This window comes from Chiloscyllium plagiosum, unplaced genomic scaffold, assembly GCF_037043375.1.
Source record: "Chiloscyllium plagiosum isolate Xiang-an unplaced genomic scaffold, Cpla_swu_hap1 HiC_scaffold_14, whole genome shotgun sequence".
Lineage (NCBI taxonomy): Eukaryota > Metazoa > Chordata > Chondrichthyes > Orectolobiformes > Hemiscylliidae > Chiloscyllium > Chiloscyllium plagiosum.
The window spans coordinates 38181976-38206877 of NW_028270152.1; the positions used below are offsets into that span (position 1 = coordinate 38181976).

The 24902-nt window shown below is 41.9% G+C and overlaps 1 protein-coding gene across 2 annotated transcripts in view; it reads left to right on the forward strand.

Moving 5' to 3' along the window:
- Nucleotides 1-17566: 17566 nt before the first annotated feature.
- Nucleotides 17567-24902, forward strand: part of ccdc66 (coiled-coil domain containing 66) — a 73150-nt gene continuing 65814 nt past the window's right edge. Inside the window, exon 1 of one of the 2 annotated variants that reach the window (XM_043708100.2) lies at nt 17567-17693. In XM_043708100.2, coding sequence (XP_043564035.2) covers nt 17676-17693 — 18 coding nt within the window. In that variant the 5' untranslated portion in view covers nt 17567-17675. The remainder of the gene's footprint in view (nt 17694-24902) is intronic. The other variant, XM_043708099.2, reaches the window with a different exon arrangement.

Consider the following 24902-nt stretch of genomic DNA (forward strand, 5'->3'; position numbering starts at 1 on the left):
TGATAGACTGTGTGAAGAGATTTATGTTTTCAATATGCTTGTTTATGTCGCTGCATGCCTTGCTTACTAAAAATGTATACAAAATGCAGTAAGGTCCATAGAACCATTTTTCACTCAAGTATTACCGATGTTAATCAGAACATTATCAGCAGTGGTCTTTTTACTGCATGAGATTGCAAGAATCACTTCCAATGAATGTAGATGTAAATCCTCCCACAGAATTGTTACTGTTAAAATGTCAGCCAGAAATGTGTCATGCAGATAGAGAATCACAATTTCTGATGCATGTGCTTAAGTTGAGATAAGTGTCATCATTTGGATTCAGTTGTGCTTTATATCTGAAAAATGGTGAATGTATTTGCTGCAGAGGAACTGAAATACATATAAAAACAATGCACACAATCACAGAGACAAATTATTTGAAAAATATGTCCAGATAGGTCTCCTATTTTTACAGTCTAATAATTAACAAATCATCAGTTTTGCTGTTAGGTATGAAGTGAGTAAAATGCCATTACGGGAGTCAGAGAACAGTTGGCCACAGAATAACTAAATTCAACAAGGAGTGAAAAGTCAAATGTAACAGTACTGTATTGGATAATAATAAAGTCAATTCAATAAAAAGGGATTTGGTTCAAACTGACTGGATAAAAAGTTTGAAAATATTGAAACAAATCAACAGTTGAAAATCTTCAAATGTAAGATTCAAAATTCATTATAAATATACTTATTTCAGGCAAAGAGGCAGTGCATGAATATATGGAACTTTCAAGAACATTAAAAACAAGGAGTAAAAGCAAATATTTAAATTGAGCCCACACTCCCATTCAATGCGATCCATGGCTGATTTTCTACTTTAATCCATTCCTGCTCTATTCATGTATCATTTGGTATTATTCATATGTAGAAATTAGCAATCTCAGTCTTGAACATGTTCGATGATTGAGTCTCATTTAACCCCAGGCAGAGAATTTCAATGAAATTCCTCCTCATCTGAGTCCTAAATGGTCTGTCCCATATTCTGAAACTGGGTCCCCTGGGTCTAGATCATCCCACCATCTTGCCAGCCAGCCAGCCAACCAGCCAGCAGGGGAAACTTGCATCTATCATGTTGATCCCTGTAAGGGTTAAGTATATTTGAATGAGATTACCTCTCAGTCTTTGAAACTTCAGAGAATATAGGCCCACTTTATTTAATCTTTCCTTATCGGACAATCCCTCCAGCTGAGGAATTAGTTTGGTGAACACTCATTGCACTCCTTAGACATAGACGTCAACACAAATTGATATATTGAACATAAAACATGTAGTAGTAAGATAAAAAGGAAGAATGGAAGAGCTAAAGGCAGATATGAAAATAGACCTTCAGATTGTGTAACGTAATAATGGATTTAGGTGTACATAAAATGTACATTAACTTTAAAGTGAGACAAAAGCAACTGAGGGAATGGATATCTAATTAGGAAGGATGATGGTCTACTGGAGATATGTTGTTGTTAGGCAAAATTCAGAAAGATCCTAGTTAAACTTTGAGAAAACTCTATATATCCTGATTCAGTGAGAAAGGGTGAGGAAACAAGTTGTTTCATAAAACAAATTTACTGGATTAGATACAGAATTTATTGGGATTGTTGATGAGCAAATATAATTTGATTAGAAAAATTACATTCCTATTCAAGAAAGGGAGTTAACTTGTTAACTAATGGCCAAAATGTCGAATGTTACTGGTGGAAAAACAACCAGAAACAATTATGATTATAATCAGGAACCTGTTAGATGAAAAATGTGTGTTGTTACAGGTGCACAATTCTTTCAGCATTTGGCTTTAAAGTGGCTGGCTACCATTGTTCTAAAAGCTGAATTCAGGTTTTGATGCACAAAGAATGAATATTGGGTCTTAATTCAGAATTCTACCATTCTTCTTGTCCAGATCAAAGATGGGGAGGAGTCTTAAAGATACTGGTGCTCACAACCAATACAGGTATTCAATAAAATGGTTAAATTGCAGCAGAATATGCTGGTATACTATTTCAACTGAATTTTGATTTCCAATATGAAAAGCTGCATGTTTTAGTGGATCCAAAACTTAAAAGTATGCGGGAAGACAACAAGTCAGTACCTGCAAAAAAATGGAGAGAAGGTCATTAACTAAAATGCAAATTGGAGTATGCAACGGTGTTTAAAATCAAAAGAGAAGTGAAAATATAAGCAAAGGCTGAATGGTGAAAAGGAAAATGTAGCAAGATATTGGAGGACATCAAACTAAGCACAAAACAGTAGAAACCAGGGGAGAGAGAATGATCGTGTAAAAGTGTTTCATAAAGTGAAGAGTCTGTACCCACACTAGCTAAGGTTACCATGAAGAACTCTCCTTCTCAATCTCTCCCTCAACTGAAGCGTAGGGACCTGAAAGTTAAACCTCCAACAGTCACCTCCCTCTAATGAGAAAACAGCCCTACAGTTCAATAGGACCATGGTGACTTTAGCTTTCCTTAACTTATAAGTGCCCCAGAGCAGAAAAAAAGAAAGTGAGGCAAATTGCCAACTATGAACTTTGTGTGTGACAGAGGCAAAGAGGTCAGAAAATAGTTCCGGAGTGTAGAGACCTTCAGTGAGGACAAATAAGGCAGCCTAACGACCTTTTCATTCCCAGCTACTTATTACAAGTCAAAATGAAAAGTAGAATAAACAATTAAGGAAGAAACAATGAAGAAAAAGAAAGGTACATGGATAAAGGGAACAAGAAAAACAGAAGTAGAAATGGGACTGAATGTCCCTAGCCCCTGGAGGATAGGAGTAATGGCAAGTCATTTAGGAAAATATGGCAAGATTGGAAAAATGAGGCTCCTGATATCGAGTGTATTTTTCACCCAAGGTGTGTGAGATAAGAATGCCGCTAGTGAGACACCTATTTGAGTACATTTACATCTCATTTACTTTATTTTATATGCAATTTGCTATTCTCCCACACCACGGAGAGAAATAGACAGCAATAAATAGGAAAGGCAGAGCAGATACATGGTGATTTCAGCTTGCCATATCCTTCACCTTAGCCAGGAGTCTCAAAAGACACCAACTGCATGTTCATGGAAGTTGGCATCAGAAATACACCACCTCTATCATATCATTATTGCATATCTCCAATACACTTAGAATATACTTCACCATTTCAATACTGCACTTTGGTGCACAGCAACATCTTGCAGTATTTTAATACTGCTGCCAGGCCACTTGTCATATTGAGAGGAGCACATCCAATCATGGGTTGAGCAGGGTGCATCTTGGGTTCTTTGCTTGTTCACACAGCACTCACTTGCCTTGCCTTATTGCACTTTGCCTCCTCATTCAGATGTTACACATTTATAGACTTTCTGTCTTCCCTTGCCTTCTAGCACAAACTCAAACAGTTCTGAAGAAGAGTTGAGAGTGCGGTGCTGGAAAAACACAGCCAGTCAGCAGCATCCGAGGAGCAGGAGAATCGATGTTTTGGGCATAAGCCCTTCCTGATGAAGCCCTTCCTGACTTTCTCCAGCATTCTCGATGTTTGTTTCAGACTTCCAGCATCCACAGTATTTTGCTCTTATCAAAGCCAAGCAGCTTGTTGTCAGCAATGCTCAGTCAAGAGTGTGGTCATGTTGTTGCACAGCACCACACTATCTCAACATCACACCTCAAGACATCTAAGGGGAGTGATCCTCAGTCAAGTCTCCAGGAGTTGTTGTCTGTCAGGGGGTATTAGCACAGTAAGTCCAATCTTAATTCGTGTGCTTGTATACAGTAAGTGGTTGTTTAGAATATGTAAATTAGGGGGTTCATACCAATAAAATCTGGGGAGTGGATCAGTCAGTCCTGCAGGTCCAGTGTAACCAGTCCGGGGATGAGCAGTAAGTCAGTTAGGGAGCTTCACAGAGATCAGTAGGGATCTGGTTGCTCATCAGAAGGGGTTGTCTTCTCAGAGGTGAGGTGAGAATGACTGTCTTGATATGAATGCAGCATTTAAACAAGTGTGGCATCAAGAAGCCCTAGCAAAATTAGAGCCATAGAGTCAATGAGACGCAGGGGGAAAAAAAGCTCAGCAATTTGGAGCTTCCCCGAGCACAAAGGCTGTGATTGTTGAAGGTCATTCATCCAGGACCTCTTAGCAGGAGGTCCATAGGGTAATGTCCTAGGGATAACCAACTTCAGCTGCTCCATCATTGACATACTCTTCATTGTAAGGGCAGGAATGGGGATGTTGTCAATGATTGCACAAGGTTCAGCACAATTTATGACTCCTCAAATACTGAAGCAGTCCAAATCCAGCAAAACCCAGACAATACCCAGGTTTGGCTGGCAAGTGGAAAGTAACATGTGCCACACCAGTGCTAGGCAACCACCACATCATAATTGTCAATGGCATTACCAACACTGAACACCCCAATATCAACAACCTGGGGAGGGTTACCATAGACCAGAAAGTAAACAAAATAGCCATTGCTACAAGAGAAAGTCAGAAGCTAGGAATCCTGTAGTGAGTAACTCACTCCTAACACTGCAAAATCTGCCCATCATCAATAAGGCACAACAATGAGTGTGAGGAATACTCCCCATTTACTTGGCAGTGTTTACCATAAATCATTTTCTTCTGTGTGGATCTCCAGGTTCCATGTGCAGCAGCAACCTTTGGAACCATAAGTCAATACTGTGATCTACATCAGCACAAAATGCCAGACCAGCTGTGCAAGCAATTTAAAGGATATGTTGTTGCCTGGATGAGTGCAGCTTCAACAACACTCAAGAAGTTTGATACCAGCCAGACAGTGCAACCCGTGTGATTACCACATCCAAAAGCAACCATTCTGCTAATGCTCAGTTGCAGCAAGGTGTACCATGCAGATTGATGATGCTAAATTGCCCATAGTGTTCAGAGATGTGCAGGCTGGGTGGATTAGCCTTGTGAAATGCAGGGTTACAAGTGGGGGTGTATGGTTGAGTGGGGGGGTTCTGAGTGGGATGCTTTTTGAGGTTTGGTGTGGGCTTAATTAGCTGAATGGCCTGCTTCCACACTGTAGGGATTCTATGATCCCATGATCTGCCCACAGCCCTCCACAGTGAATGCCCAAACATCAGGAACATAGGACTGAAGTAAACAACTGAAGAATTTTCAAATAACTAAAAAGAGGGTGCAAATGCCACAACCAATATAATCATGGTCCACAGACTCCCACACCACAAAGTAAACAGTTGGGCTGGGAGTCCATGAACTGCTGCAAACTGCAGTTATAAGGACTACTGTGTGCAAAACCCTCAATGGAAAATGGGAGGATTCCCAACTATAGCACTCTCCACTGGGGATTCCCACCACCCAGTGGCAAATAAGCATGCCAAGGTATGTCCAGGTGGTGGATGCAAGAGTCAAAATGGATGGTGTGCAGCAGCAGCCTGAATACCTCATTTTTAATGGGGTCTTTTAGACTGTCAAAAAAGTTTCAGATAACCAGACCAGAGGGTCTGTTTGCAGTCACCTCAGCCTCCACTGGATACCTTGTCTCAGTATAAATCATGGGAAAATGCCAGGTACTTTCCCTGCAGCTGTTGGCTCTTGATTGGCTCAGCAGGCTTCTCAGAGACCACTCCAATGCTATTAACTTTGATTCTACCAAGTCACTGCTGAGGAGGAGGTTGACCCCTTCCTCAGGTAAAGTGGGGATGACTTCCCTGATCCTAACACAAGCTTCCATTTTGCAGGCATCCAGTAAAAGAGGATGAGCATGTACCTTCCATCAATTCCTCTTGCCAGCATCTTGGCACATACTGCACTGTCCAGTGGGAAGACCCTGCCTTTGCTCAGCAATAGAATTTGGTAAGTCCTAGTATCCCTCAGCATCACAAGAGGCTTCGTTACCTCACCTTGGCAAAACGTGACCAACCTTTCTTTGGATACAAAATCTTAGTAATTCTTGCAGATTTGTATAATGTTATTCATGCTCTCAGGATTGCCTTTAAAGGGATTCACAACCACAGTGAGAGCCATAGCCTGGTCTGCTGTGCTTGCTCATTTACCTCCATTTTTTGCAGGCAGTGTACGTGATCCAGTATGTCCCATTGGTTTTTCCCTTATTCTCCAGCAGTTGGCCTAGACATATTATGTACCTTTCAGCAATTAAAACATCCATGCTATTTGGCCTTACTTTTGTCTCAGCATCATCCTTCCTACCATGAGGAAAGCTCCAGCATTTCTCTATCTTCCATGGATGCTCAGTTTCCCATCATTTGCTCCACCTTTACCCTTCCAGTTGGCAATTAGGAAAAAAAGTCAATTCTGGAACAGGATTTTGTTGATCAGCTTGTAACCACCAGCCAGAGTAGCTGCTGCATGCCTGGTCCCTATTACAATGTTCATCTAGATGTGTTATTCCCAAGGCTTCAGAACTTTTAAGGAGAATTCATTCAAAGATTTTCTTCAGTGGCAATTGTTGCAAATGTAAACATCTACTGATCAAATGTTTGTTTCTTAAGGCTTTCAAATTTTTAGTACTTCTAGTCAGACCATTTCCTGACTGTGTGGAATTTTTAATTGTACACCTTTGGCACGAACTAGACACTTAAAACAGCCATGTTTTCCAATAGTTACTGATCATTTCTACAGCAAGAGACAGCAAGCTTTGTGAGTCTCTACAGTAATAAACAGCAAGCAATATTAGATCAGCACTTAACTGCTCAAAAAGAGATAAAAACAGCACTGACCCTTTCTTCATCAAACTTTGCAATACACAAACCAGATTGCCTCAGCCCTCAAGTCTAAGCTAATGGTGTCTTTAAGAGATACAGTAGAATTCCTGCCCCTCACCTGGAGATGTTTTATTTTAAACTTCCTACCCTTCTTTCTCTCCTGAAAATTCTGTGCCCTTTCTTCTCCCTCCTTCTTGTACTCTTTCTTTTGTTTTCTTGAAATTCCAATTTCCGTTGCTTCAAATTTAATCTCAATCATTACGATGTTTCATCTTTTTCAATTTCCACTATAAATGTTTGGCCATCTCAGACCAGTTCAGTCAGGAACAAGCCCTTCACCTCTTAGAATTTCACTCAGAAGCCAGAATACCAGAAATTTTAATTCCAAGTGCCTAAATCTTTTAACTGATCGAGGGACAGAACTTGTAAATCCTCAAAAGTAATTTCCCCTAATTCTTCTGAAAAACTGCGAGCATCAGAGACATTTCTGTACTTTAGTCATACAGAATCAAGACAACCTTGTTGCAACAAAAACAGAAATTGCTGGGAAAATCTCAGCAGGTCTGGCAGTATCTGTGGACAGAAATCAGAGTTAACATTTCATGTCCAGTAATTCTTCTTCAGAACTAGACCCGAAACATAACCCTGACTTTTCTCCACAAATGCTACTAGACCTGCTGAGATTTTGCAGCAATTTCTGTTTTGTTTTAAGATTTCCAGCATCCACATAAGCATAGCTGTTTTGCAGTTTTTCTCTTTGTGCTTTAAAAGCTATTTTACAAATTTTACTTTTCATGCTCTAGTTCATTCATGTGTTGCTGGAAAAGCGCAGCAGGTCAGGCAGCATCCAAGGAGCAGGAGAATCGATGTTTCAGGCCTGAGCCCTTCTTCAGGAATCCTGATGCCTGAAGGAGGGCTCATGCCCGAAACGTCGATTCTCCTGCTCCTTGGATGCTGCCTGACCTGCTGCGCTTTTCCAGCAACATATTTTCAGCTCTGATCTCCAGCATCTGCAGTCCTTACTTTCTTCTAGTTCATTCATGTCATCTAAGACTATCAATTCCAGATAAACAAGAGCCCACGGACAGCGCCAGACACCCGGGTTCAATTCCCGCCTCAGGCAACTGTCTGTGTGGAGTTTGGACATTCTCCCCGTGTCTGCGTAGGTTTCCTCCCACTGTCCAAAAATGTGCAGGTTAGGTGAATTGGACATACTAAGTTGCCTGTAGCGTTTGGTGAAGGGCTAAATGTAGCAGAATGGGTCTGGGTGGGTTGCTCTTTGGAGGGTTGGTGTGGACTTGTTGGGCTAAAGGGCCAACACTGTAAGCGATCTAATCTAATCAAACTTGTTATTAAAACCGAAAGAACTGTGGCTGCTGGAAATCAGAAACAAGAATTCTGAGAAAGGGTCGCTTTCTGTTTTTTTCCCCCCAACTTGCTGAGACTTGTCTTGAGAGCCCAAAATCACTATGATGTGATGTGAAGAGGGAGGAATTGTTTCCCTGTTTTCTTCCACTCTTGCTTTCTGTTGATTGCAACAGGTTAATTTAATAGAAAGGATCCCTTCCTTTTTGGGTACTTTTCCCCATTCCTTTATATTTATATTTTAAAAACGAACCAAGAAAACCTGATTTGCTTTAGTGTTAAAGATTAAATCCTTTAGACAGTAAAACATGCAGAAAATTAAAACAGAACACACAGAGGTTAGAAATGAGTAAAAAGATTTTTTATTTCAAAAATACACATTATTCATAAAAATATCTTTATATACATAGTCACTAAAGCAGTTTGGTTCTATATAGTAGCATATGGAGAAACAAAGAAAAGTTGGAGCTTGACTTTATCCAGCAAAACAAACCAAAGGCATTTCTTACCTGAGGAGCAATAAGATAACAGGTAAACAGATATACAAAGCAGTTTTTGGTTTGTCCATGCAGAGGAGATAAGTAGTTGTTAAGTTGAATGATTCTGGTAATGTTGACTCTGGCAGTTGAGCAGCTGATTTGGAGAATCTGGATTCTGCAGATGAGCCAAAAGTTGTCACCTAGTTTCCAGGCTGATTGGCAATTTGATTTCAGCAGAGAGAATGAGAGAGGGAATTCACGTGAGCTTGGGGGTCTAGAAGATGTCCTTCAGCAGTAATATTCACAGCTTACTCCAGCGCACTTGCACTAGAATGCCAGGGATGGAGTTTAAAAACAAGGAGGTTATGCTGCAGCTGGTGAGGCCATACCTGTGGTACAGTATACAATTTTGGTCTCCTTAGTTGAGAAAGGATGTACTAGAAGGTGTGAGATTCACTAGGAGGATTCTGGAGTTTATAGTGTTGGCTTATGAGGAGAGGTTGGAGTAGACTGGGAGTATACTCATTGCAATTCAGAAGAATGGCGGGTGGGGGGGGGGTGGCGGGTGAATCTTTTAGAAACATATAAAATTATGAAGGAAACAGATAAGATAGAAGCAGTTCCACTGGCAGGTAAAACTAGAACTAAGGAGGCATAGTCTCAAAATAAGAGCAAGCAGATTTACGATTGAGTTGAGGAGGAACTACTTCTCCCAAAGGGTTGTGAATCTGTGGAATTCCCTTCCCAGTAAAGCAGTTGAGGCTACCTTGTTGAATATTAAGGCAAAGATAGATAGACTTTTGAGTATTAAAACATTAAGCATTATGATGAGCAGACAGCTAAGTGGAGCAGAGTCCACAAAAAGATCAGCCATGATCTTACTCAATGCCAGAGCAGGCTTGAGGGATAAGATGGCCTACTCCTGCTCCTATTTCTTATGTCCTTATGACTAGTGCACACACAAGGAGGGCAGTTGGTTCTTAATTCATTCTCTTGTGTATTACCGGCAGCAGAGAACACAAGACATCTTTTGCCTATACTGTTTTCTTTTACATCACAATATCATACTCTGACAATGTAACGCTCATTAGATGGTTCAAATCCTTCTAGACATTCCAAAATCTTTCTCAAAGTTGAGTGTAACCTAAAATAGGAGTTTTCCATAGTGATTTTTCAGCTGTCTCTAGCTTGCACATGCATCGTTTTTAATACCAAAACAATCTGCCTTATTTAAAAATTCAACATGTATCAGTAATTCAGGACTATGATCTGTGTGAAGTTTGCACTTCTCAGTGTCTGCTTGGGTTTCCTCCCAGAATCCAAAGATGTGCAGGTCAGGTGAATTGGCTATGCTAAATTGCACATAGTGTTAGGTGCGTTAGTCAGGGGTAAATATAGCATTGGGGAATGGTCTGGGTGGGTTACTCTTCGGATGGTTGGTGTGGACTTGTTGGGCCAAAGGGCCTGTTTCCATACTGTAGGGAATCTAATCTAAATTGAAAATCTGTTGTCATGACAGGAAGGAGGAAAGCAACAAATGGTGAATAAAAGTTTTACTTATATTTATCAGTAGTTTTATTCTTCACAACTACAATGTAAAATGCTGAGTTGCATATTGGGGTCCAGATTAAAAACCTGGAAGTAGCACAGAAAAAAAAAAATATTCTTAAAATTTATTGGTCATATTGACAATTAGCTTCAGCCAGCCTTTAATAAAGTCTTGTGATAATTTAGTGAGGTTTACCCGTAAACAGGCTTCCAAAGGCTTCACCAAGATTCCCTGGATGATTATGGGCATGAGCCCTTCTTCAGGAATGAGGAAAGTGTGTGCAGCAGGCTAAGATAAAAGATAGGGAGGAGGGACTTGGGGGAGGGGCGTTGGAAATGCAATAGGTGGAAGGAGGTCAAGGTGACCTCTCCACCCCCACTCCGGCCTATCACCCTCAACTTGACCTCCACCTATCTCATTTCCAACACCCCTCCCCCAAGTCCCTCCTCCCTATCTTTTATCTTCGCCTGCTGGACACACTTTCCTCATTCCTGAAGAAGGACTCATGCCCGAAACGTCGATTCTCCTGCTCCTTGGATGCTGCCTGACCTGCTGCGCTTTTCCAGCAACACATTTTCAGCTCTGATCTCCAGCATCGGCAGTCCTCACTTTCTCCCTGGGTGATTATGACTGTATATGCACAGATGTACAGCACAGAAACAGACCCTTCGGTCCAACTCATCCATGCCAACCAAAAAAAAAGCCAATCTCCAAATTCAGCAAAACCCAACAACATGCAGCCTTGGGATGAAAAGTAGCAAGTAACAGGTGTGCCACATAAATACCAGGCAATGGTCTTCTCCAATAAAGAGAAGTTTAACCACTAACCCTTGATATTCATTGCTGTTACTTCAACGAGTCCCCCACGATCAACATCCTAGGTATTACCATTGAAAAGAACTGAACTAGTTATATAAATACTGTAGCTTCAAGAGAGGGTCAGTGGCTAGAAACTGGAGCAAGTAACTTATCTCCCGACTTCCCAAAGCCTGCCCACCATCTACAAGTCACAGGTTTGATGGAATACTTCCCATTGTCTGGATGAATGCAGCTCCAACAATACTCAAGTAGTTTCACACCATCTAGGACAAAGCAGCCTGCTTGACTGGCACAACAATAAACATTCACTTCCTCCACCACTGACAGTCAGTAGCAGCAGTGTGTATCATTACATAATGCACAGCAGAAATTCACCAAGGCTCCTTAGAAAGCACATTCCAAACCCACAATCACTTCCATCTAGAAGGATAAATGAAGCAGATACTTGGGAATACTACCACTTGCAAGTTCCTCTCCAAGCCAACTCATTCACACTGACCAGATATCCTAAATTAATCTAGTCTCATTTGCCAGCATTTGGCCCATATCCCTATGAACCCTTCCCAATCATTTATCCACCCAGATGCCTTTTAGCTGTTGTAATTGTACCAGCCTCCACCACTTCCTTGGCAGTTCATTCCATACACACACCACCTTCTGTATGAAAGAGTTGCCCCTTAGGTCACTTTTAAATCCTTCTCCTCTCGCTTTAAACATGTGCCCTCTAGTTTTGGAAAAGACCTTGGCTATTCACCTGAACCATCCCCTCCACTCAATTTATAAACCTCTCAGGTCACCCCTCAACCTCTGACACACCAGGGAAAAAAAAATAGCCCCAGACTATTCAGGCGCTCCCTATCACTCAAACCTCCAACCGTGGCAAAATCCTTGTAAATCTTTTCTGACCCTTTCAAGTTTTGCAATATCCTTCCTATAGCAGGGAGACCAAAACTGCACACAGTATTCCAAAACTGGCCTAACCAATGTCCTGTACAGCCACATGACCTCCCAACTCCTGTACTCAGTGCACTGACTAATAAAGACAAGCATACCAAACACACCACCTTCGCTATCCTATCTGCTATCCTGCAATTACACTTTCAAGGAACTATGAACCTGCACTCCAAGGTCTCTTTGTTCAGCAACACTCCCCAAGACGTTATCATTAAGGGCGGCACAGTGGCTAGCACTGCTGTCTCAGCGCCAGGGACCCAGGTTTGATTCCAGCCTCTTGCAACTGTCTGTGTTCAGTTTGTACATTCTCCAGGTGTCCTGTGTGGGTTTCCTCCAGGTGCTTCGGTTTCCTCCCACAATCCAACGATGTGCAGGTTAGGGTGGATTGGCCAAATTAGATTGCCCATAGCCTTGGGTGCGTTAATCAGAGGCAAATTGGTCTGGGTGGGTTACTCTTCAGAGGGCCAGTGTTGGGCCAAAGGGCCTGTTTCCAAATTGTAGGGAATCTAATCTAAGTTAAGTGTGGAAATCCTGCCCTGATTTCCCTTTCCACACTGCAAAACCTCATATTTGTCTAAATTAAAATCCATCTGCCACTCCTCAGTCCACTGCCCATCTGATGAAGATCCCGTTGTACTCTAAGATTAACCTTCTTTGCTGTTCACTACACCTCCAATTCTGGAGTCCATCTGCAACTTACTAACTATACTTGTGTTCACATCCAAATAATTTATAGAAAATGATGAAAAGCAGTGGACCCAGCACCAATCCTTGTGGCATACCACTGGTCACAGGACTCCGGTCTGAAAGGCAATTCTCCATCATCACCCTCTGTCTTCTACCTTTGAGCCAGTTCTGTATCCAAATGGCAAGTTCTGTGTATTCCACATGATTTAACCTTGCCAACCAATCTCCAATGAGGAATTTTGAATGCCCTAGTGAAGTCCATATAAATCATATCCACCACTCTGCCTCGTGGGCGGCACGGTGGCACAGTGGTTAGCACTGCTGCCTCACAGCGCCTGAGACCCGGGTTCAATTCCCGCCTCAGGCGACTGACTGTGTGGAATTTGCACGTTCTCCCCGTGTCTGCGCGGGTTTCCTCCGGGTGCTCCGGTTTCCTCCCACAGTCCAAAAGATGTGCAGGGTCAGGTGAATTGGCCATGCTAAATTGCCCGTAGTGTTAGGTAAGGGGTAAATATAGGGGTATGGGTGGGTTTCGCTTCGGCGGGTCGGTGTGGACTTGTTGGGCCGAAGGGCCTGTTTCCACACTGTAATGTAATCTAATCTGTAATCTAATCTAATGTAATCTAATCTAATCAATCCTCTTTTTTTTGGAAAAGGTAACTATCATTAGTGAGACATGACATCCCATGAACAAAGCCATGTTGATTATCCCTAATCAGTCCTTGCCTTTCCAAATACATGGAAATAGTGTCCCGCAATGCCCTGGAACAACTCGCCCACAACTGATGTCAAGCTCACTGGTCTATAGTTCCTTGGCTTTTCCTTACCATCTTTAAGAAGTGGCACATTAAGCCAGCCTCCAGTCTTCCAGCATCTCATCTGTGACTGTCAAACAAATATCTCAGCAAGGGGGATAGCAATCACTTCCCTAGCTTCCCACAGAGTTCTTGGGTACCTGATCAAATCCTGGGGATTTATCCATGGTTGTGTTTTAACACATCTAGCACCTCTTCTTCTATAATATGGACATTTTTAAGATGTCGTTATTTAATTCTCCATGTTCTATATCTTTCGTATCCTTCTCCACATTAAAAGCACTGATGCAAAATACTCATTTAATATGTGCCCCATCTCCTGCGGTTCCACACATAGGTAGCCTTGCTGATCTTTAACGGCCTTATCCTCTCCCTAGTTACCATTTTGTCCTTAATGTACTCAAAATCCCTTTGGATTCTCCTTAACCCTGTTTGCCAAGCTTTCCCATGTCCCCTTTTCACTCTCCCAAATTCCCTCTTAAATATACTCCTACCTTTATATTGTTCTGAGAATTCACTCAATCTCTGCATATTTGACATGTGCTTTCTTCTTTTTCTTAACCAAAACCTCAATTTTTCTAGTCTTCTAGGATTCCCTATACCTACGAGCCTTGCCTTTAACAGGCACCTACTGCCTCTGGACTCATCTCATTTTTGAAGGCTTCCCTTTTACCAGCCATACCTTTACCTGCAAACATTCACCTTACTTATATAGATCACTTCTACCCTTGAGGATCTACATCTTAAGTTCCTGCCTAAATTCCTATATTCTCTCCTTGGAATCTCATCCTTTTCTATTCTTATGGAGTGTTAGTTCCAACTTGTACAACGACATCTTGCTGTTCCCTTTCGAGAATATTCTGCGCCCCAGATATCTTAACTCCAGGGAGGCAACACACAATTCTGATTTCTCACTGTTGGCCAAGGAAATATCTCTGTGCCTCTGACTTGAGAGTCCCCTATCACAATCGATGACTTCCCTTGTGGTCTCTGCCTTTGTCTCTCTTCCACCTTTTTAAAGTGCTATTATTTAGATTTTTATTTCCCCAAAGTTGCAAAACAACCCAGCTTATAAAACAGTAATTACTGCTTCTGGAATTCAAGGAAATCAGCTCCAACACTGAAAAATACCTCACAAATATCTAAAAGAGTAGCTCTTACAGCCACAAGTGTTTCCCATCCTCCATCTTGGATTACCCAGAATCCTATGTTTAAACAGATGTACTGGCGTGGTCCCTTCAGATAGAACTGCTTGAACAATAGGGCCCATTTACTGGAAAATGCAAAGGACTTTTCAAGTTTTAAGCTATTAGTTAACAGCTACTCAACTCCTGCATAAAGTCTGCATAGAAATACTCAAGGTACCAGATGGATATCACTTGAGGAAAAGAATAACTTGCACTAGAGAACGTAATTTCAGTTTTGGTCAGTTTTAGACTGACCTTTCAGAAGGATGTGCAAAGGTACGTAGTGGTGATTTACCAGAATGGTTGCATAGTTGAGGAAAATTAGTTAAAGTTCATCAATACTAGGAATAATTCAAATGAAACTTATGATACCACCACATGAGTACGAGAAAGCGAGGACTGCAGATGCTGGAGATCAGAGTTGAAAAAAGTGTGGTGCTGGAAAAGAACAGCCAGTCAGGCAGCATCTGAGGAACAGGAGAATCGATATTTCAAGCATAAGCTCATCAGGAACAAGGAGGTGGCCCAAGGGGACAGAGAGATAAATGGGAGGGTGCTGGGGTAGCTGGGAATGCAATAGTTTCACCAATTTCTTCATTTCCCCTCCCGCCATCTTGTTCCAGATTCACCTTCCAATTGAGCATTGCCCTCTTGAACAGTTCCTTCCAACGTCCTTTCCAAAATATCACCATCACCCCTCACCTCCACCTACCTATTGCATTCCCAGCTACCTTCCCACCAGCACCAGCCTCTCCCCCTCCCATTAATCTCTCAGCTCCTTGGGCCACCCCCTCATTCCTGATGAAGAGCTTACACTCAAAATGTCGAATCTCCCGCTCCTGGGATGGTGCCTAACCTCCTGTGCTTTTCCAGCACCATACTCTTCGATCCCACATGAGTAATGAGTGTGTCTAGATTACTATCCCAGTGACATTGCCAGTATATTCCTGCAATTAAACCTGGGGGGAGGAGAGAGAACTAACTTGCTCTGGACAGAACTGGTTTCAACAAGCCAACTGATTTCCTTCTGTGCGTTATGTTTCTACTACCTTTCAGGATCATGAGCCATCTTAAAAATCAATAACTGCCAAACAATATGACATAAACCAGACACTTATGATACTAACTGTAGATTAATTGCTTCTCAAGACACCATTCTTTTTTGGAATCCACATCATAGGATCTTTTATGGCTAGCTCAGAATTTAGGATGTCTGAAAAAGGACTCTTGTGATGAACTGTTAGTGTACTTACCTCTGGTCCAGGAAACCCAGGCTCAAGTTCCATGTGAGCCAGTAGTATGTCATAACATTCCTAAGCAGGATATTAGAAAATATCTACAAAGTTTCAATTAAAAATTTCTTTTCATCAGAATGAAGGCACCTCCTACAGCACAACTCTCTCAGTGCTGCACTGATGAGGTCAGCATTGGATTCTGTATTCAAGTTCCAGTCCCAACAACTGAAAGATAAAACGTGAACTGGTGAAACTGCTTGTAACTCATCAAATCTGTTCTTTTTTAATGGCTTTCTTGCTCCTGTTAATCAGCTCATCAACCACACCATCTACAACACAAGATCTAAGGAACAGCAAGGACCATTCTCTCCAGGACACCCTGGACCACTCTTCCTTGACTCCCAACAGCCCCCCACAGCCACTTCCATTGCAGCCACCAAAGTTGTAATATCTGCCCATTTACTTCCTCCTTCCTCAGGTGACCAAGCATCCAAACATACCATCCAGGTGAAGCCACACTTTACCTGCACTTCACACAATCTAATCTACTGCATTCACTGCTCACAATGTGCAATGTAGTAAACTCTTTGCTACCTTCTCCCCAGCCCCACACCCCCCATTTATCTCTGCACCCTGGAGGCTACCTGCTTCTATTCCCAATGAAGGGCTTTTGCCCAAAACATCAATTTTCCTGCTCCTCAGATGTTGCCTGAACTGCTGTGATTTTCCAGCACCACTCTGATCTAAACTCTGGTTTCCAGCATCTGCAGTCCTCACTTTTGCCTGCTCACAATGGGGTCTACTCTACATTGAAGAAAGGATATGTTGGTGCCAGTGTTGGACAGGGGCGTACAAAGTTTAAAAAACAAATCACAAAACACCAAGTTATAGTCCAACAGGTTTATTTGGATTTTGTAAGCTTTAGTTCCAACAAGAGCAGCAACAGAAACATGACTAGCAAAACTACTTATAACTTGTTCCAAATAAACCTGTTGGGACTATAACTTGGTGTTGCATGACTTTTAACTTTGAAGAAACAAAGTATAGACTGTCTGACTACTTCACAGAACACCTACATTCTGCCTGCAAAAAAAAGACCAAGTTTCCAGTCACCTGCCACTTCAACACGCTATCCTGTTCCCTGGCAACATTGCTGTCTCTCAGGTTTAGTACAAGATTCCAGCAAAGTTCAGTACAAGCTGGAAGAATCTTTCACATGGGGACACTACAACCCTCTAGACTCCACCCCAAGGCATAAATTTTCCTGCTCCTCACATACTGCCTAGCCTGCTGTGCTTTTCCAGCAACAAACTCCCACCTCTGGAGTCAATATCAAGTTCAATAACTTTAGGGCCTGAGCTCTCCTAGGTCCTACCCCCCCAGACCTTGTTACCACATATTCTGCCATTACACAATACCTATTGTTAGCCACTAACGGTCTCCGTTATCAGCTATTCACCCTCCCAGCCAGATCGTTATCAACTCTTTTGTCTTCCTCTCTCTTCGGGCTGCCTGCCGTTTACTCCATAACCCCGCCTTACCGCAATATAAACCGACATTTCCTTAAACTAACTTGAATTTCTCCTCACAAATCCTACCAGACCTGCTGAGCTTCTGCAGCAATTTCTACTTTTGTGTCTAAAGAACGGTATTGCCCATGCGCAGACAGACATGGGAATATGTGCTTTGCTGATTGGTGGGAGTCGGGCAACGGTTGTGACCAATCAGAGAGCCGTTTATTGCGTGAGTTCAGTAACGGGTGATATGGAGTTTGTGACGGATGGGAGCTAGGCAGCGGGCCCGGAGCGAGCGGCGGCGGCTTTCCACTTTACTGGAACCTTCCCCTTCCTTTCTCCAAACAGCTTATATGACGAATGTGCCATGAATTTGGGGTAATTTGTGAAATTTTTAAATGTTAAAAAAAAACCATGTTCGTTATGAGGAATAGCCCATTTCCGACCCCCCGCACCCGGGTTGTGAAGTCGCTGAAGGTGGTATTACGGGCTGACCGAAGCCAGGCTTATTCCTGTGAGCTGGCGATCGGGGAACAAGTTTCCATCGGAAATCCAGTGTAATCGCCTAGGTCGTGAGATAGGATAAGGCAGCCGATTGATGTGTTTGTTTCTAAATCAAAAAAAAAATCACTCTTACCACTTTTCCAGGGCAGCAACTTGTTTTTTTTTATATATCTCGGCAAATACTACGGTCATTTTGCACACCCAGAATGTTAACGTTACAGCACCTGGTCACTATCACCTGATGAAGGAGCGACGCTCCGAAAGCTAGTGTGCTTCCAATTAAACCTGTTGGACTATAACCTGGTGTTGTGTGATTTTTTTAACGTTACAGCAGTTTTGGCTCGCGACAGGAATGCCTAATTCATCAGATTATCCTCTCCCGTCCATCAGCACTGTGAGGACGTTGGCCCTGGCTCTGTCCACGTGCAATCTGTTGACACATATAGGTTCATCCCCCAAACATAGAACTTGTCCCACTGTCTGAGCAATTTAAACCCCTTGCTGTTTTTCCAGCTCTGTCCCAAGAAATACTATAGACATCATTACATTTTAGTTCCAGCTTGCTTCATTCCCTTAAATCTACCTGGATGGTCTGTTCCCTGTTTTTTACCTGTGGTTGTACCAATGATGTGGAGGTAACGGGGTGGACAATCCTGATGAAGGGCTTTTGCCCGAAACGTCAATTTTGCTGCTCCTTGGATGCTGCCTGAACTGCTGTGCTCTTCCAGCACCACTAATCCAGAATCCAAAGTCAGAAGTCAAATGACACCAGCTTATAGTCTAAGATGTTTATTTGAAATCACAAGCTTTTGGAGTGGAGCCCCTTCATCAGGTGTTGTGTGATTGTACCAATATAGAGAAGAATCTCTGATTACTGATCTCCTCAAAGTGCTTTGTAGCTGCTTAGTGACATCTTCTACACTGAAACGAGGCAGTATTCCATTTGAGAATCATGTCTGTGGCTGCAGATACACTGCTTGTTCCTCTAACAATAGAATCCCTAAGACTGGTGCTTCCCAATTATTTTTTCCTGATCCTAAGGTCCAATAGACTTGCTTCTGGCTGCTATCACTTCTACATGTTTTCAGAATTAGTTGCAGAGTGAAATGCACTCTGGAGACTGCTACGTTACCTATCTGATAATCTTTGCATGTGTAACCTTAAACTATGATTGACTATGTACAGTACTGTGTTTTAACATATACTGTTCTACAAATGTACCAAAGTGGCACCATGGGCTACTTGGGCTCTCAAAAACAGAATTTGAACTCTTCCAGCTAATGATAGCTCTTGCACACGTAGTTCTCCAGGATCAAAAATTGTCCTGGTGTTCCCATTTGGAGAAGCATATTGAGCTGACTAGATTGAGGTGCTCTGCCATGTCTCCCATTTATTGAAATTGAATTTCAGAAATTAAACTCCACTATTAATCATAAGATTTAAAACCTGATTAGTTATTCTATTTCCGTATTGTAGATGTTTACATTAATGCTTGCCTGCTGTACACACCTTCCTCTCCATTGATTAGCATCTCTTTGATGTTATTCTTGTAATTTCTACCCAGGTTAAGGTGGGTGAGGGGGGCTCTGCGCATCTACTGTGTCAAGCCTTCTAGGAATCTTTTATGATGTGATAAAGTTGCCTTAAATTCTTTTAAATTCCAATGAGTATGGCTTGACATACTCAGCCTTGCCTCATAAACAATCCCTCCACACCCAGTATCAGCCAAGTGAACCTTCTCTGGACTGCTTCCAATGCCAATATATCTTTCCTTAGGTAAGGGGCCCCAAAACCTCACTACTTTTATACACCATTCCCTTCAAAATAAAGGGCAACAATTCATTTATCTTCCCTATTAGCCTAGTGTTTTGTATTTCCTGCAAAAGGATTTCTGAATCCCTTATTTGTATTTTTTCTCCATTTAAATATTATTCAGTTAACCTATTCTTCCTGTCAAAGTGCATGACCTCACATTTTCTAACATTTTATTCCATCTGCCAAGTTCTTGCCAATTTGCTTAACCTGTTTTCCTCTGCATATTCTTTATGTCATCCTCATCACTCGCTGCATCACCCATCTTTGCGTCATCCAAAAACTCGTTTATAGTACATTCATGTTCCTCAGCCAAGTTATTACTATATATTATGAATAATTATGGCCCCAACACTGATCCTTTTGGCATTTCATTAGTTAAGGGTGGCCATCCTGAAAATGCCCTGCATAGCCTAACGTGCTTTCAGTTAGCCAATTCTCCATCAATCCTAATATACTACCTCCAACACTACGGGCTCTTGTTAAGTAGCCTAATGGGAGATACTTTATCAAATGCCTTCTGAAAATCCAAATATATTATATCCAAGCTTCCCTTTATCTATCCTGCTTGGTAACTCCTCAAAGAATGCTCGTAAATTTGTCAGGCATAGTTTCTACTTCATGAGGCCATGCTGACTTTGCTCGATCATTTTATGTACTTCTAAATACTCTAATATTATTAGAGTATTTATTATTCTTCATAATAGATTGTAACATTTTCCCCAATAAGACACTAAGCTAACTTGTGACCTGTACTTGTGTGTTTTTATCATCTTCTTTCTAAGTAAAGGTGTGAAATTGGCAGTTTCTATTCCTCTGAAACTTCGTATCCTTAGACGATTTCTACCAGTACATCCACTATCTCGGTAGCTACTTCATAGAGTCATACGGAAACGCCCTTCAGCTCACCATGTCTGTGCTAACCAAACTACACTAATCCTATTTACCTGCACTTGTTTCATTGCCTATTATGTCCTGATGTTTTAAGTGCTCATCCAGATGCTTCTCAAATGTTGAAAGAGTACCTGCCTCTATCACTCTCCTGGGCATATTTCTACCACTGTCTTGGTGAAAAGCAGTTTCCTCAGATTTTGTCTAATCCACTTACTCTTCACCTTAAACTTATGCCCTATGTTCCCTATGTTATTTGACTTGTCTGTCACTGGAAAAAGATTCTCTGAATCTACCTGATCAATGCCTCTAAATTTGAATATTCCAGTCAGATTCCGCATTCGCATCCCCAAAAAAGGGATAATATATCCAACCTATTCCATTTCTTCTCATAACAGAGACTTTCCATCCAGGCAATATCATGGTGGATTTCCTGTGCACCCTTTCCAGTGCCTTCACATCCTTCTGATAATGTGACCGGAACTGTACATAGCAGTGCTCATAAAGTTGCAACAAGACTTCCCTGCCTTCTTGAACTGCTGCAATCCATCTACTGTGAGTTGACCCACAATGCCATTAGGGAGGGAATTCGAGAATTTTGACCCAACAGCAGTGAAGGAATGGCAATATATTTCCAAGTCAGGATAGTGAGTGGTTTGGAGAGAAACTTGGAGGTGGTGGTGTTCCCATATATCTGCTACCCTTGGTCCTACTAGATGGAAGTGATCATGGGTTTGGAAGGTGCTCTCTGAGCATCTTTGGTGGATTTCTGCAGTACATCTTGGAAATAGTACACATTGCTGCTACTGAGCCTCAGTGGTGGACAGAATGGATGATTGTGAATGTAGTGTTAATCAAGTGGGATCCTTTGTCGTAGAGCCATACAACACGGAAACACACCCTTTGGTCCAACCAGTCCATGCCGAACATAATTCCAAACTAAACTGGCCCCACCTGCCTGCTCCTGGCCCTATCCCTCCAAAACTTTCCTATTCACGTACCCATCCACATGTCTTTTAAATGTTGTAATTGTACCTGCATCCACCACTTCCTCAGAAAGTTTATTCCACGCACACACCCTCTGTGTAAAAGAAAAATTACCACATATCTTTTTTAAACTCTCTCCTCTCACCTTAAAAATGTGCCTCCTAGACTTGAAATTTCCCATCTTGAGGGAAAAAGACAACTACCATCAACTCTATCTATACCTCTCATTATTTTATAAACATCTATCAGGTCACCTCTCCTGCATGATGTCAAGCTTCTTGAATGTTGTTGGGATCGCGCATATTTAGGCAAGAGGGGAGTACTTCATTACGTTCCTGACTTGTGCCTTGTAGATGGGAGTCAGGAGATAAGTTACTCACCAGAATATTCCTAGCTTCTGACCTGCTCTTGTCCCATTGTATTTATGTGGCAAGTCCAGTTTAGTTTCTGGTTGATGCTAACCATGGGATATTGATAGTGGGGGATTCAATGTTGGTAACACTATTGATTGTCAACGGATGGTGATTAGATTTTTTTTAATGGTAATGGTCATAGTGTGGCATTTGTGTGACATGAATGTTACTAGCCACTTGTCAGCCCAAGACTGGATATTGTTCAGATCTTGTTGCATTTGAAAATGGACTGCTTTGGTGTCTGAGGAGTCACAAATGGTGATGAACATTGTGCAATCATTGGTGAACATCCCCACTTGTGACCATATGATGGAGGGAAGGTCATTGATGGTGCCGCTGAAAGTGGTTGAACCTGGGACACTTTCCTGAGGAACTCTTGCAGAGATGTCCTGGAGCTGAGCTGACTGCCCTACAACAACCAGGGCCATCTTTCTTTCTGCCTATCCCTTCGAAAAGTCACATACCCCGACTGTTTAGTTCCCAGATTGGATCTTGTAACCGTACCTCTATAATGGCTATAAGATCATACCCATAAGCCAGTGTTTGTGCTATTAATTCATTTATTTAGTTCTAAATACTGCATATGTTCAAGTAAGGAGCCATTACTTTTGCTTTTGTCCATTTTTCCCCCTTTTGACCCTATTTACTGCTTTTCTTTATGTACACTCTGTATAATTATAGTGTTGGTTCTTTTCACGAGGTTTCACACGCAAGATGCAACTTGCACACACCAACTTCAGCAAACAGTTAAAGTTTATTATAGCTTGTACAAGCTAGGTGAACCCCCCCCACCGGACAATCTTCACTGGCTTGCGAAGTTGAGTCAAACGAGGCCCCGAACAAAGGAAACACAGCCCCTTTATACAAGTCAGTTGGTAATGCTCATAGGTTCTCCGGCCCCGTCTCCCTGCCCTCCGCCCCCCCAAAAAATCCCAGATACAATGGTAGAATGATTTCCTGATTCCGTGATTCCCCATGACAATGTAGATGTGATATGTCCCAGCTTTGAGGCGGCCCATCAAACTAGTTCTGGCTCCACTACTTCCCTGGACAACGTAGGTGTGATATACTTCAGTATCGGGGTGGGGGGGTTGGGGGGTTGATCACACAAATTAATTTGATTGGCTGGGGGATGGCTATGAAAGCATTTCTGAATGGAAGGGACTGAATGAGAGTTTAATTTGAAACTAGCAGTGGAGTAGTAGTAATTGGCTGCCCAAATGAAGTGTGGATTACAATGGATAGTCATGTAAATTCCTGCATGCTATCTGTGAGACAGAATGTCGCCCCCACCCACTTCCAGAGTGTTTAGCTTTTTAGAAAAAGATAGTACAATTTAATCTTTTAACATTACAATAGGTCTGAAGCTCTTCTGTTTTTCAGTCTCTTTCTCTCTTCGCCTCACTTGTAGCCCATCTCTCTGTGTCCCACCCCTTGGAAGTTTCACTCCGTCTTTGACTCCTTCCTCTACCTTCACTGTCTGTCCGAGTCACCCTTATAGTCTATTGGTTTACCCCATGCATCCCCTACCCCTAAGCAACAGCCCCCAACCCCACTTCTACTCCACTCCAACCTATCCCAGCAATTGTCTTGCAGCCTCATCTGTCATCCCAGGTAGTCTTTGTCCGTCACCCTGCCTTAACTTTCTCCCCAATTCTCTCCACTCTATTTACAGAACCAAGTTTTCTCTGATTAGTCACCTCCAATGAATTTTCCTAGGCAATTTGAGGACTTTGAAGAGCAGACCTGACTTTTGTTCACGTGCATTTTCAGCACTCATTGTTTTTGAGATGGTGGTAGATAGACTTTTGACTAACAATGGGTTTACTGCTATTGGAATAGTCGATTGTGATGTTGATGTTGTAATTGGATCAGCCATGACCTAACTTATTGATTGGCAGAGCAGACTAGAGTGGCTAGAGTTCATATTCTCATATGTTCATGGGATTTTAAAGCTGGAGTATTGTAACAACAAAAAGTTATAAAATACCTATGAACAGTCTTTCAAGGTAGGAGAAAGTGAGGTCTGCAGATGCTGGAGATCAGAGCTGAAAATGTGTTGCTGGAAAAGCGCAACAGGTCAGGCAGCATCCAGGGAACAGGAGAATCGACGTTTCGGGCATAAGCCCTTCTTCAGGAAAAGGGCTGAAGAAGGGCTTATGCCCGAAACGTCGATTCTCCTGTTCCCTGGATGTTGCCTGACCTGCTGCGCTTTTCCAGCAACACATTTCGAGTCTTTCAAGGTAGCCAGATATCAAAAAGAGGTGAGCTATAATTAATAATTGAGAGGTCAATTGATTAGAAAAATCAAGGAAAGGTCAGAAACAGTTTGCTTAGGGAGACACTACTGTTGATGATAGAAGTTGGAGGCTTAAGAATTACCCTGTGTTTAGGCTAATGGGCTATGAGTTTTACTACTTAGATAGGAATTACCATTTCATACTGTAATGTAGCTAACATTTAGTATTTTAGCTGTAATATATAGCATGATTTGTGAGGATAGTAAATGAGGACTTTCGATGAGTTCTCAAAATGCACTTTACTCTTTCACAAAAAAAATTCATTCAATTAATATTTTGTGAAATGTCTGAATCTCTATATGAATAGAATCATGTCTGTTGCTTGTATATAACATGACACAGCATGTATGGCATAGAAACAGGCAATGTAGCCCAACCAGCTCATGCTTCCTCCCATCATACTGACAATTTATGTAAAGTTTGCAGTTAGATGGTGTAGTGGACAGTGAAGAAGACTCTCTCTCAATACAATGGGATCTTGATCAGATGGACTGAGGAGTCGTAGATGGAATTTTATTTTTAGATAAATGGGAGGTGTTCCATTTTGGGAAAGCAAACCAGGGTAGAACATGTATAGTTAGTGATAGGGTCCTGGAGAATATTGCCAAACAAAATAATCTAGGGGTGGAGGTGATAGTTATTTGAAAGTGGAGTTGCAGGTAGGCAGGATGGTGAAGAAA